At 43.3% G+C, this 16851-nt stretch overlaps 1 protein-coding gene across 2 annotated transcripts in view; it reads right to left on the reverse strand.

The window, feature by feature from the left end:
- LOC106588620 (collagen alpha-1(XXII) chain) overlaps positions 1-12363 on the reverse strand; it is a 77478-nt gene extending 65115 nt beyond the window's left edge. For both annotated transcript variants that reach the window (XM_014177786.2, XM_014177785.2), the window contains exons 1-4: positions 12097-12363; positions 7701-7855; positions 6868-7434; positions 1348-1428 (exon numbers count right to left, since the gene is read on the reverse strand). In XM_014177786.2, coding sequence (XP_014033261.1) covers positions 1348-1428; positions 6868-7434; positions 7701-7794 — 742 coding nt within the window. In that variant the 5' untranslated portion in view covers positions 7795-7855; positions 12097-12363. The remainder of the gene's footprint in view (positions 1-1347; positions 1429-6867; positions 7435-7700; positions 7856-12096) is intronic.
- Between the last annotated feature and the right edge of the window lie 4488 nt (positions 12364-16851).

Below are 16851 nucleotides of genomic sequence, written 5' to 3' on the forward strand. Positions count from 1 at the left end.
TTGGCTGAAAAGCTGTTTCAATATGCAGCTACACATGACTGAGTTAGGACTTAGTCCCACAATGCCTTAGAGGACTCCCCCAGCGGTCTTATCTGCTAAGGGCTTGTGCGGGCTTTTGTTCCCGCCAAGCAGTAACACACCTGATTCAGCTAATCAGTCTTATTTGAAACATATTATTAGTTAAATATTTGAATGTGGTGTTACTGCTTGTCTAGATGAGATTGGCCACCCTGCCTTTTGCACTACGTGGTGGTATAAAAATGTAGCCTTTTGAGTGAAGAGATTGATGTTTTGGCAGTAAAATTTTGACCCTAAATCCGTGATTATCCTAATACTCAGGAGCAGTAAAGGAAAAAGGATTAAGCAGTAAAACTCTAAAGTATGTTATTATTCATATCGCTTTGATAGACTAGATTGCGAGGCAAATTCGCATTTTGAACAGCCTGTAAAGCTAGCATTTCTCACTGCTAGATGTTCTCTGTGATTTAGATATCTCCGTGTCGTGACTCCAATACTTGTTTTCTGATCTGCTTTCATGATATTGCAAGCGTTTCAAACTAGATTTGACAGTTTCCTCTCCCCAGGTAAAGAGGCTGTAGCAGGAGTCAGACGTCCCGTCCCTGTCTGTTTTTCCTCTTAGCATGGTGATTTTGAGTGGGAGGCATAGACAGGAACTTAGATCCCTTAAGACTGTAAGACAACATCCTACCTATCTGGTTAAGCACTACTGCTCCACTTTTCTCAAACTCAGAAACACAGCCACTGAAAATAGAGACCACAAGAAGAACCTGAACCTGCTGAGGTTCCTTTAATATAACTAGTAAATAGAGAACTAGACCATAATTATTATTTTTAAGTTGTCATAGATAGTGATATAGTTTCTGTTCAGTTAGCGAAACGTCCCACCTTCTCTTGTAGTCGAAAGGAAAGTCTGTGGGTCAACTCTAGGGAAGTAGGTTACTTCAGGAGCAAGTTTTGATACTTTTTGTAACATTATAACAATGGAAAAGTGCCCCAGCGAATGATAAATGAATTGATATGTTTTAGCTTGTCTCAAATACTTTTTCCTTTGTGTTCTCGAAGGAAGGTCTTTAGTGATAGAGGAGAAGGTATAGAAAGTCATTTAGCAATTCATTTACCATCTGGTCTTAAAAAAATGTAAAGAATGAAAAACAAACAGGTATTTGTGTAGCTGGCCTATAGTCAGATGCTGTTATTTACCATGATTACATAGATCCAATGATCCTTTCAGTCAGACCTAAGATACATTGCATTTGACCATTCTGTTTGATGAATGTGAAACATTGAGTTTAAAGTGAAAAAAGGGAGAATAAAAGTTGTCTTTACCTGGAACTTCTTCCAATCCATAGCTGGTGCTGTTGGGCTTGAAGCGGTCTGGTTGGACCTTCATATTGGGGCATAGCACATCTGAGAGAGCAGAATTTGATTGGGGTAAGAAAAAATCTTATAGTTTATGCCTTCCATATACAGTAATTCAAGTTAGCACTTTGTATTATAATTTGTCTTACGCTGCAAGAATACATGATTGGATTCATGCAGTCAACAAATCAATGTTTACAGTGTGAAATGAAAAAATATATATTATACAGAATGCTATCTTTGACCTACCCTAGAAACCTTGTTAGCTGCGTAGTTGTCATTGAATAGGCTCATTAGTTTTAACTAGATGATCAGAGTTAAATAGGGAGCGTCCCATTGAAACGGGATCCTTCATTGAAACTACCTGTAGATCTGAGACAGTCTATTTGACACAGACAGACTGCCCCAGAAGATACATTCCCTCTGGCTTCAGTAGGAGTAGGGCTGCATGTACCAACCCCAGCGGTGACCGTATTACTCTCACTCACACACACACACACACACACACACACACACACACACACACACACACACACACACACACACACACACACACACACACACACACACACACACACACACACACACACACACACACACACACACACACACACACACCAGAGGCCTGGGACAGCCAAGTGATGCCAGTGGTGACAGAGAAGAAAGGCAACACCTCCACTCAGGGTTAGTTTACATTGGCAGAGAAGTATTTTCTATTTGTAAGAGGGAATACCCCATCCTGAATGTTCTATGTGTTGTTGCTGAAGTAACAGGTATCAATGCTGCTGGCACAATGGGATGGGGTTCTTTGTATGATGTTCAACCTGGGATGGAGACTAGTGGCTCAGTTGGAGACGGGGTACAGTATAATGTAAATGTACTGTACATTTCTTTGCCCACCTCACTCTACTTTCCTGGAACACTGTATGGTTTGTTGTACGATGTTCATGTGCAAAAACAGGCATATTAGAGACCTCAATTCTCATTGCATTCCTTTGATCTCTATTGGTAAAATCTCTGAAATAGTACTAAATGATGTTGACGGTGTAGTTGTTTAAATTCCTCAACATAGTTGTGTTAAGACCAGAGGAATTCAGTTTTAACTCACATTATGGGCTTTGAACCGTGATGCTACTCTATGATACGTTGGCATCAGAGGAACTAACTGCACTTACACACTTATGATTAACAATACATTTGGTTGTGTGTGTGTGTGTGTGTGCAGCAGCAGCCAGACACCCAAACCGCACAGCAGATCGTGTCTCTGACAATCATTTACTATCAGACCCTGTAATTTTCTTTAATCGCGGCTATAAAAAGGACTTTGTTGAGATAAGAAGGCTTAACTTAAATATGGTATCCATTTTACAGGGATGGCTCAGACTCTTGGCATGTCTTGTTCTTTGTAAACGCAGAGTCAAGTGCATAATTGGAAAATCCAGGTAGACAGTTTATCCTTGGTAGATTGTTAGTGTTGTCACGGTGTTCATGTCTATTAATAAGTTGTTTACTGTGGCAGAAAAGGAAATAAGCAAGCGATCATTTCTACATGTGATGTGGTCTCTCTCGCCGAGATGTGCTTCATGTTGTGTGATTGTTTGTGTCCTTGCTTGTTCAGGTTTATTTGTATTTTTTCATATGATGCAAAATGCATCATACTGGACATATTTCTGTATTTTGAAAGTTATATATCTTAAACTTTATTTCTGACACGCAAAACAGTTTGGGACTATATTAACAATGGGCTAATGAAACAACAAATACCAAAAGATAGTTTTTGTGTGGAGTTTTCCTTTATTTAAGCATTTCCAAACTTATAAACCGAAGAGGCTTTGCTGGTGGTTGTAGGTCTTCAGTTCCGTTTTTAGTAATACTACATACCTATTGTGGCCAACAATTACAACGCTAGCTTAGAAAAGATAGCTATGCGGCAGGTAGCCTAGCGGTTAGAGCATTGGGCCAGTAACTGAAAGGTTGTTAGATTGAATCCCTGAGCTGACAAGGTAAAAATCTGTCGCTCTGCCCCTGAACAAGGCAGTTGACCCACTGTTCCTAGGCCATCATTGTAAATAAGAATTTGCTCTTAACTGACTTGCCTAGTTAAATAAAGGTTAAATATAAATTTTAGATGATGCGTCAATGTGTTTTAAGATGCAGCCGTAACTGAAGGTCTGAGACTGAGCTCACTGCAGAGCTAGCTACTCCCTCTCCATGTGGCCTAACATCTATAATTTAGAGATCCACCTCAGAGTTATTAAAATGGAAGCAATGCAGGGCAGAGCTCTTTGCTTTTGGGGCCCAGGGGTATCTCATAGGTCTAATACACCAGCAGTAACATACAATGCAACAGCAACTTGAGCTGAATCTGCATTTTGAGGCTCATTAACTACTGGGTTATTTTCTGAATGCATCTCTCTCTTGAATTCAGCCACGCTGCTCTTTTGTATCACCACTGGGAAAGAGATATCTGCTGAGACTGGAAATGCCATGTCATGGATGGAATGGGAGGTCATGCAAGGTCAAGTGTGTCCATGCTCTTGTATCTTGTAGTGGAGCAGGTGATGTGTGTGTGTGTGTGTGTGTGTGTGTGTGTGTGTATATATATATATATATATATATATATATATATATATAAACTGACTATACAAATAATGAAGAACACCTGCTCTTTCCATGACATAGACTGACCAGGTGAATCCAGGTGAAAGGTATGATCCCTTATTGATGTCACTTGTTAAATACACTTCAATCAGTGTAGATGAAGGGGAGGAGACGGGTTAAAGAAGGGTGTTTAATCCTTGAGACAGTTGAGACATAGATTGTGTATGTGTGCCATTCAGAGGATGAATGGGCAAGACAAAAGATTGAATTGCCTTTGAACAGGGTATGGTAGTACAGTAGGTGCCAGGCTCACCGGTTTGTGTTAAGAGCTGCAACGCAGCTGGGTTTTTCACGCTCAACAGATTCCTGTGTGTATCAAGAATGGTCTACCACCTAAGGACATCCAGTTAACTTGACAAAACTGTGGGAAGCATTGGAGTCAACATGGGCCAGCATCCCTGTGGAACGCTTTCAACACCTTGTAGATTCCATGCCCTGACTCAATATAAGGACGGTGTTCCTAATGTTTGGTTTACTCAGTGTATATGAAATTGAAAATTAAGTTTAATTAAATACAAAACCTTTTTTCATCTAATTCCTATGGGCCTTGGGTCTCCCTGGGTTTCCAGACTAGGAAGCCATTCATCAACAACATCCTCTGAAGCCAAAGCACTGGAATAGCCAAACCTACAGTGGTGTTGCACTTTGATCAAATCGTGTGTACTGTATATTTTTTATTTAACTAGGCAAGTCAGTTAATAACAAATTCTTATTTACAATGACGGCCTACCCCGGCCAAACCCGGAAGACGCTGGGCCAATTGTGCGCCTCCCTATGCGACTCCCAATCACGGCCGGATGTGAAACAGCCTGGATTCGAACCAGGGACTGTAGTGACGCCTCAGACCGGCTCATCAGTAAAAAGATTATGGCAGTTAAATAGTCTTTGATTTAGCTAACACGCCTTTCACAGTTAGTTGAGTTAAAATGTTTCTGTTTTTATATATATATCCTCCCAGCACTTTGTTTACCAGTGGTGGGCTGGTAACATTTGATGAAAAGGTGAAAACATACAATGTAGAAGTCCTAAAATGCTCTTTAGGACCTACTTGAAACATTAGAACTGTAATTTTCAGAGCAAAAATAACTTGGGCCACTCTGTGCGGTGCCCACTGATATTCTTAGATACACTAGCATGGTGATCCTAAAGATTACAGAGGGATAAATGTTGGATGGCCATGAACTTGAGGCCAGGGCAAAATAGGTTCTGTGTAGTGAACCCTGAGTACACTTATCCTCATATCATAATAGATTGCATATCTGAAAGCATTATGACTAGTGAGGAATGTATAGATTGAGTCCAAGGTGGGTATATGAACATTGGAATCTGTGGGCTCAGAGGGAAGGCTCAGGGTTAAGAGCTTCCAAATGAATCTCCTTGCGCCTTGCCAAACTCAAGTGGTTAAAGTATCACTAACTACACAAGGATGCCTGTCTGACTTAAGTAAAGAATAGAGGCTCTGCTTACAGTATGATTCTGAGTTAACACTAAACACAGCTCTGAATACTGTAGTGTTGCTGTCCTGTTGTGCTCTAACAGCAGTGAGTGAATCAATGAGTGCATCTATAATGGCACCCTATTCCCTTCGTAGTGCACTACTTTTGACCAGTTCCCAATGGAGTGGCATTTCAGAGACAACCTATGTTAAAATGATGGTCCAACACTTATCTCGTGACGAGGACCTAATCGTCAGGTACAGCCGTGTGACCGCGGAATCCTTGGGACGTCCCTAACCTAAACCCTAACCACAAAGTTTCTAAAACATGCTGTGCTGTCTTTGCCCTAGCCCTAACCTTTTTAACCGCTACCCTTACCATAACTCCTACCCTTACATTAGCCATTTTAAATGTAAACTTTGACGTCAGAGCATGGAGGTCCCAAGGATCCCGTTTCGATTTTTCCGTTTCAGCCATACACTGCTTTCCCGTCCAGCTAGTTTTAGTGGGGAATGCAAACTGTGGAGTGTGAACCATCCAACCAACCATCTTCCACCTCCTGTCCTGTATGTACAGTACACACTCACTCCTCCACTTTCCTCACCTGCCCAGAGCCACCCCAGGCCACATACCTCACTGTTTTAGCACATAAATGTTTCTTGTCAAGGCATTTTAAACATATATCTGTTGTTATTTATAACGAGTAACAAAAATATTGCAACATATTTGTACTGAAAGTGTCCCTGTCAAAGGATGTGTAGTACTGTAGCTGGGTCCTGGAAAAGACATTGAGGTTAGAGTAATTCAGGCTATCCAGCGTTCCGAAAACCTTAACCAAACGTTTACCCAGTAGTCTCTGGGGCAAGCGGCCGCAAAAATGTATCTGTTGCAAAAATTATAATTCACTAGTCGATCTCTGCTTAACGCCCACACCTCACACATATCATGTCACATCCAGTCAGAGACGAGGAAGTACATGAAGGAGCAGGCTTAATCGAGGGGAAAGGCCTATTCAAGAGGAAAGGCGTTTGTTTTGGAGTGTATGGTTAAGGGGATAATTGCAATGTGTTTTAAGGGTGCATACGTTCAGAGTGATATAGATTTAGCTATGTTTAAAGTGCATTTTAAAGGCACAGGATATATATTAAGAAAGTTTAGGTTTTTAATTAATAGAAGTAGCTGCATTTTCAATGGAATTTGAAACCCAATTCTGTCATCCTGATTGTGTATGTAATGTAGACATCTTGCTGGAATCTGTTTCCTGACAAACTTAAGAGTAAGGGCAGTCACAGAAAAATCATACACCTGATAACCTACTCTCACAAAGGCCTCCTTCTCAGGCTGTTATTGGTTGCTTACTCTCACAGAGCCTGTGTGATTGGTTACTTACTTTCACAGAGCCGTCTCCTCAGCCGCCCTCTGATCTTGTCGATGGCATTGAAGTCTGTCACATGGAACACGTGAGCATTCTTAGGTTCTGCAGCGATCTCCTCCAGCTCCACCTTCAGAGCCTCCCCGATGCCCACAGCGAACATCCTCACCCCGGCCTTCGCCGCCGCCTTTGACGGTTCCAACACATAATCCTGGCTCCTCCCGTCTGTCAGGAGGATAGCCACCTTCTGGATGCCCCTGGCTGCAGGCCTGGCCCCGGCCCGCTCTGTGAAGATGTTGTTGGTGGTGTAGCTGATGGCGTCCCCGGTCATGGTGTTCCCTCCCAGGTAGCGGATGTTCCTGGCGGCCCTCTTCACCTCGTCCATGGTGCGGTAGTGTTCCAGGTTGAACTCAGTGGTGGGCCGGTCGCTGTAGCGTACCACGGCCACACGCGTCTTGTCCGGGCCCACGTCGAACGACTCCACCAGGTTGGAGACCCACTGGCGGATCTTCTCAAAGTTCTCCTTCCCCACACTGGACGATGTGTCCAGGATGAACACCAGGTCATAGTGCACATTCTTACAGCCTGAGAGGAAGTGGATGGTAACATGTTAGAATTCAGACCTGAGGAATTCCCAGTATTGTACATAAAGATAGTAAAAACCAGGCTTGGGTTCAAATAGTATTTTCTTTCTTTCTAACTCTTGAGGATTGAGCTAGTGTGGAGTGCCAGGTGGGCAGGGTTTCTTCTTTTAGGACTACTCCATTGGTTCCTTTGAGCCAGACAAGCTCAAAGTATATGAAAGAAAACAAATACTATTTGAACCAGCTAGTTACAGCTGATGCCCTTACCTGCCCTGCTTTGAGCATCAACCCTCTGTCCTGAGAGAGTCAGTGCCAGTATGACCAGGACTAGGGAAGCCCTGCATGCCAGTCGCAGCTCCATATCGGCCTCTGGTCTGGTTGCGTTTGGATCTTAGGATGTGATCACCATCAAGGTTTCCAACCTGGAGATGGGCAATTCCACAGTAACGGAAGTACGCTTCGACTTAGAGTTTTCACTTTAGAATGTATGCCAAACAAAAACCATTGATTTCAAAGTTTAACAAATCATATGATTCTATGCACAAGGACTACTTTGAAAATGTACACAGAACATTTCACATTAACACATTTACCGGAAGAACTGTGCAGATGCAAAGTTTGGTAACAGAATTCTGGTAAAAACATTTGGCTAGTCCGGACCAAGTCTGAAACAATCATAGACGTCCCTGTCTCACAAGTTTGTACATCACAGCAAAGCAGAGTAGAGTTCAGTAGAGTAGAGTACAGTAAAGTAGATATGTTCAGTACATTATACTGTACTGTACTTTACTGTTCTCTCCTATGCTCTACTGTACTGTGCTGTCCAAACATGGGAAACATAGACATCTATGATTGGTTCAGATTTGGTCCGGCCAGGGCTGACTGACCAAATTACAACTACTTTTCAACGTCCATGGACGCCCAGTGTCGGTCAGTACTCAGTAGGTGAGGATGCTTGTTACAGTAAATGGAAAGAGGTTAGGTGGTAAGTGTCTGTAATAGCCGGGAGAGGTAACATTACCTATAGAGAGATCACAGAGAGCGGCAGAGAGAGAGAGAGGGTCATTTCAAATGTATTTTTAAAGCCCTTTTTATGTCATTGGTGCTCATGGGAATGCCCAGACATCAACAGATCATCATCGATCAAACTACCAAGAAGCAGACAGGTGCGAGAGACAACTGGACATTTCCTGTTGCCTCAGCCACAATATCCTAAACCACAATATTCTCCTTAAACCACAATACTGGAATGCAATATGATGTTAAACGTCTTGTGATTCAGCTAAGCAGCTGTTATTTTGGGAATATTGATTTTACAACCAGCTAAAATTCTGTACTCAAGCTCTCATTTCATCATTGAGGATTATTCTAAAGGTATGCATCTCTTCTGGAAATAGATTCATTGAGGAATGTGTCAGTTGAGCAGGCCAATTGAAACTAAACCAGTGACTGGACTGATTGGGAGTAAAACCACTGAGTGGTTTGTCATTGGAAAGAAATCAGTGACAGTGCTCTTGGAGTAACATAGTGTAATAGAGAAGTGGGTCACACAAACACACACATCAGCTCCGCTAGCACTTACTGCGTCACCATAGAGAGGTTACAATGCCTGTGTCATCAAACGTATCTATATCTTTAAGTCATCCTTACAGGAAGTGTGTCTGTGTGATTTAGCAGCAGTGAACTAGGCCCAAAGACCAGAGTCAAATATAAGGCAGTGGGCCCAATGCTACTCTGTCATCAGAGGGCTAGACTAGTGTTGTGTGGGGAAAGCTCTGTGTGGCTTTGGTGTATGGAAGCCTGATGATGTGGCAATGTCTTACCATTCTCCTTGAGCTGTTATAATTCTTTGACCTTGCTTTATCCTTTTTTTCCTTTTTTGTTTACAGTGAATGTTGTACATACAGTGCGTTCGGAAAGAATTCAAACCCCTTGACTTTTAACGAATTTTGATACGTTACAGCCTTAATCTAAAATGGATTAAGTTGGATTTTTTTCCCCCCTCATCAATCTACACACAATACCCCATAATGACAAAGCAAAAACAGATTTTTTTATTTTTTTTTGCAATCTATAAAAGAAAATTATAATGTAATATCAAATGTATATATGTATTCAGACCCTTTACTCAATTCTTTGTTGAAGCACCTTTGGCAGTCTCGAATCTTCTTGGGTATGACTACAAGCTTGGCACACTTTTTGGGGAGTTTCCCCCATTCTTCTCTGCAGACCCTCTCAAGCTCTGTCAGGTTGAATGGGGAGCGTCACTGGACAGCTATTTTCAGATCTCTGATCAGGTTCAAGTCCGGGCTTTGGCTGGGCCACTCAAGGACATTCAGAGACTTGTCTCGATGCCACTCCTGCGTTCTCTTGGCTGTGTGTTTAGGGTTGTTGTCCTGTTGGAAGGTGAACCTTCGACCCAGTCTGAGGTCCTGAGTGCTATGGAGCAGGTTTTCAGTCAAGGATCTCTCTGTACTTTGCTCCGTTCATCTTTCCCTTGATCCTAACTAGTCTCCTGGTCTCTGCCGCTGAAAAACATCCCCACGCATGAAGCTGCCACCACTATGCTTCACCATAGGGATGGTACCAGGTTTCCTCCGGACTTAACACTTGGCATTCAGGCCAAAGAGTTCAATCTTGGTATCATCAGACAAGAGAATCTTGTTTCTCATGGTCAGAGTCTTTTAGTTGCCTTTTCGTAAACTCAGAGGGCTGTCATGTGCCTTTTACTGAGGAATGTCTTCTGTCTGGCCACTCTACCATAATGTCCTGATTGGTGGAGTGCTGCAGAGATGGTTGTCCTTCTGGAAGGTTCTCCCATCTCCACAGAGGAACTCTGGAGCTCTGTCAGAGTGATCATCAGGTTCTTGGTCACCTCCCTGTCCATGGCCCTTCTCCCCCCGATTGCTCAGTTTGGCCGGGCGGCCATCTCTAGGAAAAGTCTTGGTGGTTCAAAACTTTTTCCATTTAAGAATGATGGAGACCACTGTCTTTTTAGGGACCTTCAATGCTGCAGAAATCCTGTCTCTGAGCTCTATGGACAATTCCTTTGACCTCATGGATTGGTGTTTGCTCTGACATGCACTGTCAACTGTGGGACCTTTATATAGACAGATGTGTGCCTTTCCAAATCATGGCCAATCAATTAACTTTACCACAGGTGGACTCCAATCAAGTTGTAGAAACATCTCAAGGATGATCAATGGAAACAGGGTGCACCTGAGCTCAATTTCGAGTCTCATAGCAAAGGGTCTGAATAGTTATGTAAATTAGGTATTTCTGTTTTTTATTTTTTATGAATTTGCAAAAATCTCTAAAAACCTGTTTTCGCTTTGTCATTATGGGGTATTGTGTGTAGCTTGATGAGGAAAAACATTTATTCAATCCATTTTAGAAATAAGGCTGTAACGTAACAAAACGTGGAAAAAGTCAAGGGGTCTGAATACTTTCCGAATGCACTGTATCTATGGACAGCACTGACAGCATAATCAAATCAAGGAATACAGCTATGTGAATGTTTTAGGTAAGTAAAATGGAGGGAAATAGTGGAACCCGTTTAAAAATGCGTTGGGTGAATGTGATTCCTACTGAGAACTAGGAACTTAATAGTAGAACATGACCAAGTTTAAATTCTCCTCTCCTCTTTTGCATTCTACAGTTACAGTACATCATAGGGAGTGCCCACAGCCACATAACAATTGTGTGATGTCCTACACTTTGCTTATTGTCCATTATCCTCCAGGACCATGGTCATCATGATGTTAGATTTAACCTCTAGTCTGGTTAGTTTGGCATTAGCTTACTTTATCTGATTTACCACAGAGCTATTTATGCCCTGGAACTTTCTTAGGTTTTACTGCCATTATTAAGTAGCTCAAGGCCTATTAGTGAAATGGCTGCAATTGCTGTAATTAGTGTGTATTTAAAGCTGACGAAAATGAAAGTATAGGCTATCTCAAACGCCCGCTCAAAGCATACAGCCTACTGGGAAACTTTTCATTCTTTTAAAAACTATCCACTCATCCACCCGTAAGACACATGATAGGCCTACATCTTGAATAACTAACTATTCAACAGATTTCTCATCTGAGAGATCAAATTGTGAAACTAAACACTAATTTAGTGCTACTTTGCATTTCGCATAACTTTGTCCCATCAGATAAAGCATTTTACACCACAGTCACCAGTTGTCACCATATATGTTCCCTATATCACGCTTTCAACTCAGTTTCAATATGTTGACTTTGAAATAATTGACTAAAAAGAGAAAAATATGGTGATTTTACTTAGCTCAGCAGTTTAATCCTGAGCCCAGATCTCCCTCGTACAAAGTATGGTCTGTATCCTGCATGTGGCCTGTGTGTTTCCACCTCCTTTCTCAATGGCAGACCAGGGACTACAATGTAGATGTCTATTCCAGAAACCTGACTTCCATCATCCAGCAAATGATGTAAAAAACAGCACCAGTTTTCCAGTCCAAAAGGAAAAGATGGACCTGGATCCGGTAGCTACTCCTGATGGAGAATCGAACATGTGGCTCCTCTGAGCAATTCATCGCAAACACAAAAATCCAAATGCACAAAAACATAAAACTACCCTCCAAATAAACTATTAATTGCCAGAAATAAAACAATTTATATAAGACAGATTGATTTAATCCTACCTGGATTGCTGATCACTTAGTTTCACTGGAGGTCTCTCTGTGTGGTTCCTATCCTCCAAGTCTCACATGTGCACTTGTCCCTTAGCTCAGCATAAAGGCACCATCCCCCATCCAATGATAAACCCCCCAAGGAACCTCCTTTACAGGTGTGAAGAAATTAGGATCAAGTAATCCTAAAATCCACAACGATGTCAATCCAGTGTAGTGTTGATAAAAAGTCAAAGTGAGATTCTGCTACAACCTCTTGGATAGGTGGATAGAGTGGGAGGGAGGAACTGGCTGAAGGGGAGAGTGTAGGGTTTCACTAGGGGACGAGCTTGTACTGCTCTAGCTAGCGGCTCAGCTCATGGACATAAAGAACCATGACAGGCCTGGCCAATTATAGACCAACTTTCTGTCTGTTTTTAGGTTTTTTTTACGGCTGCCGGGGCTGCGACCATCTGAAGTGTTGCTGCCCTCAGAGACAGGAGGCACACAGCTTCTCTTTCTTCCACTGCCTCCTCTTTCCAACCCCTCCAACCCTCCAGCCATAACCCTGCCTCAGAGATAGCCACAACAGAGCTTCCCTAGCTGCCTGCGGAGGACCGTGGTGGGCTGGGTCTACTGTATCAGGGGACTTGCTGTATGATGGGGAAGGGTGTATTTGAGTCGAGGAAATGATTAGCAAGGAACACGTGTGCTTGAAGCTTTATATTGTCTTGTGCTCCTCATGTCAGCTGACTCTTGTGTAGTAGAACACCAGTTGTACATTCAGAAAAGGGCAAAATTATTTTAAACAATATAAGAAAATTGAGAAGTAATTGAGAAGTAATTGAGAATTAATGTTTACTAGATTGCGTGTTGTCAGCCATGTTCCCTGCAGGAGGGGGAAAGAAAGGGGAAGCAGTGGTCTTGTTCTCCAATGGTGTGGTTTTCTCTGTCCGTAACTTTCCCTCTCTTTCTCTTACTGAACTTGTCACCTATCCTGTCAGAATGGCATTTGTCCCTTCCCCCAATAGCTGTCTCAGAACCCCTCTCCATCGCCTAGTCGGGCCCCTTTGTGGTTTAGATGTCTCTCAGGTCGAGGTGCCTTGCTGATTTCACATGCTTCACTCACTACACCCCCCCTCCACCCCCCCGGCACTTCAACAGGTTTCTTTACCCCCCTCTACTGCAAGAGGAATGCATTGATACCAGATACTGGTAAGTACATTTAAAGTACACAACAGAGTAAACATTAAAACAACATTGTTTGGTGGTTGTGTGTTTGCTCAGGGGGAATTGAGATATGCAAAAAACACATTTCCAGTTCACACATGCATATAATACGCACTTGTACGGTGCCTTCAGAAAGTATTCACTCCCTTTGACTTTTTCAACATTTTGTTGTGTTACAGCCTGAATTTAAAATGTGGCTTTTGGTCACTGGCCAACACCCAATTCCAAATAATGCCAAAGTGTAATTATATATTTGTACACATTTTGGACTGGGACTGGGAACTGTCGCCGGAAGCTCTGGACTGGGAACTGTCGCCAGAAGCTCTAGACTGGGAACTGTCGCCGGAAGCTCTGGACTGGGAACTGTCGCCAGAAGCTCTGGACTGGGAACTGTCGCCGGAAGCTCTGGAACAGGAAGGCGCACTGGAGGCATGATGCGTGGGGCTGGCACAGGTGGTGCCAGACTGGTAACACGCACCTCAGGGCGAGTGTGGAGAGTAGGCACAGGACGCTCCAGACTGGGCAGGCGCACTGGAGGCCTAGTGCGTGGAGCCGGGACAGGTGGCACCAGACTGGTGATACGCACTTCAGGGCGAGTGTGAGGGGAAGGCACAGGACGTACCTGACTGAGGACACGCACTCCAGGGAGAGTGCGAGGAGGAGGCATAGGACGTACTGGGCTGTGGAGGCGCACTGGAGACCTGGTGTGTAGAACCGGTGCAGGATACACTGGACCGTGGAGGCGCACTGGAGGTCTGGAGCGTAGAGCTGGCACAACCCGTCCAGGCTGAACGCTCACTTTAGCCTGGCAAATGCGGGGGGCTGGCACAGGACAAACTGGGCTGTGAATGCGCACTGGCGACACAGTGCGTAGAGCTGGCGCAGGATATCCTGGACCAAGGAGGCATACTGGAGACCAGGAGCGCTGAGCCGGCACAACCCGTCCTGGCTGAATGCTCACTTTAGCCCGGCAAATGCGGGGCGCAGGCACAGTGCGCACCGGGCTATGAATGCGCACTGGAGATACAGTGCGCATCACTGCATAACACGGTGCCTGACTGGTCACACGCTCCTCAGGGTAAGCACGCCCGCTCTGCAGCGCTCTCAACACCAACACCTCTCTCCGGAATCTTTCGTTGAGTTCCTCACTCGACTCCCTGACTGGCTCTGATTCACCCCTCGGCTCCGCCGACCACTCCATGTGCCCCTTCCAAAAAAATTGGGGGGAGAGCTGCCTCTCGGGCTTACGTTGTTGCCGTGCTAATTCTCCGTTCTGCTCTCGCTGCCTCTATCTCCTCCTTCGGACGGTGATACTCCCCTTCCTGCCTCCAGGGTCCTTTCCCGTCCAAGATTTCCTCCCAGGTCCATTCCTCTTGACCACGCTGCTTGGTCCTCTGGCGATGGGAGATTCTGTCACGGTTGTGTGTAGGAATGGACCAAGGCGCAGCGTGAATATCGTTCCACATATTTTATTATAATGTGAAACTATGCAAGTCATACAATAAACCATAAACAAAACAACAAACCGTGACGACAGAGGTGCAACATGCACTAACTCAAAATAATCTCCCACAAACAAAGGTGGAAAAAACAACTAGTTAAATATGATCCCCAATTAGAGACAATGATGACCAGCTGCCTCTAATTGGGGATTATCCCAAAAAAACCATAGAAAAACAGAAACTAGAACCAAACATAGAAAAATAAAACTAGAATAAGCCCCCCCAGTCACGCCCTGACCTACTCTACCATAGAAAAGAAGAGCTCTCTATCGTCAGGACGTGACAATGTGGAATCAGTCAAGATGTATGAATACTTTCTGATGTGTGAAATAGGACAAATTTAAGCACCCACCAAAAGTATTATTATTAACTATTAATTTTCATTGTACGTCATTGACAAATAGGTACATTAGACATAACGGCTATACATTCTGAGATCCTATTTGTGGTTACCTTTGTACTCAGCCAGAGCACAGGCCAGTCTAACTATAGCCCCAGTGTGGTGTGAGGGTAATGAAGTCTGGTGGTCGGATGATGGTCTGGAGCAGATGGGTGTTACTGTGTTACTGGTGTCAGTGACTCATTGAGGGTTGAGGAGTCATCTGACTCCTTATAGTCGTAGGTTCTATTCCCGCTGGGTTCACATAGACATAAAAAAATGATATGTATTCACTGTCAGAATGCAGCATGACTCAAAGCAGGAAGTTGTATGTTAGAAGGCTCTTGTTGTCTTCTGTATCCTGATTTGGGGTTCATGGGGAAAGTCTGTCAATTAAACTTGCCTAATACGACTCACTTGATCAGAAGTTTTTTAAACAATGTTGAATGGCTGTGATGTGGTTTTGCATGTGTTTTCTCACTGTCAGTTCACTTTGACACTTTTTACCTGCAAAAACAATTGACCTTTTAAATCTCAAGTATGTTTTGGGAGACTTTACTTTTCTCTATGATAAACTACCTGATTTAGCCAAGGGTCAACATACATTACCTAAATGAATTCCATAACTACTGTCTGGAATGTCTAAATCTAGAATTAGGGAATAATTTGAAAAGAAATGGATCATCTCAAAGTTTTGATGTGTAGAGTCGCATCCTCTGTTCCGATTGGTAGAACGTAGACCTTTTTATGTGAGTGATCTTCAGTCATTCTTTCAGAGTGGAAGAAGGGGAATCTGGAGATTCATTTGTTGCAGTGAGGGATAGTTGCCCAACCCACACAGAGCTGTAATGCATTTTGATAGGAGGAAAAACACTGCCATAAGCAACTAGCCTCTTACAGTCTCATGTCAGAATTAGACATTCATCCATATTTCTCAAAACTCAGAATTTGCAAGGTTTGCGTTAATTTAGGGATTAACTCAGAAATCTTAAGTTTAGGCATTAACTCCGAATGCTGAAAGTAAGGGTTAAGGTTTGAGATAGAAAGTAGGTTTTTTTTGCCTATCGCTGGATTGGAACTTGCTAACTTCGGAATCAGAGGCAGATGCTTAAGCCCATCCACCAGCCCCGTCTATAATGCCTGAAACCTACTTGAAGGTAACAGCGCTCGCTGCCCTCAGACATGGATGTACGTGGAATACTGACTTGTATCACGGTTGACCTGGCTGGCTTAAAGACTCTGAAAATATTTCACTTTTGCATTCTTCCAGTGGTGTGTATTCATGGATGACAAAGGAAGCCAGACGTCCCAAAAAAATTGACCAAGAAAAAAAGAAAAACAGTTATAAAAAAAGCATCTTTCGTCTTTGTGTTCCGTAATTTTCCTTTAATTCGCAAGAGGCTGAATGTATCTCACTGGAGGAAGCATCCAAGCGAGCGTAGCAGCACACCTCTGCCTCTGTATGTGTAGGACATCTGTTTGATGCTGTCTGGTCCAAAAGAGTATGAACATTGTTTCCGCCCCATAGCATTGAATGCAAGGGAAGCCAGCGAGCATTTGGCCTCCCTTGATAAAAAAAACCCAGATGAAATAATAGCCAATCAGTGTGGAGATAAACTGAGTGAGCTCATCTGTGAATGGTCCTGGCGCACCAAAAACAGTGTCAAGGGATGCCAA

Source organism: Salmo salar, chromosome ssa27 (genome assembly GCF_905237065.1).
Source record: "Salmo salar chromosome ssa27, Ssal_v3.1, whole genome shotgun sequence".
NCBI lineage: Eukaryota > Metazoa > Chordata > Actinopteri > Salmoniformes > Salmonidae > Salmo > Salmo salar.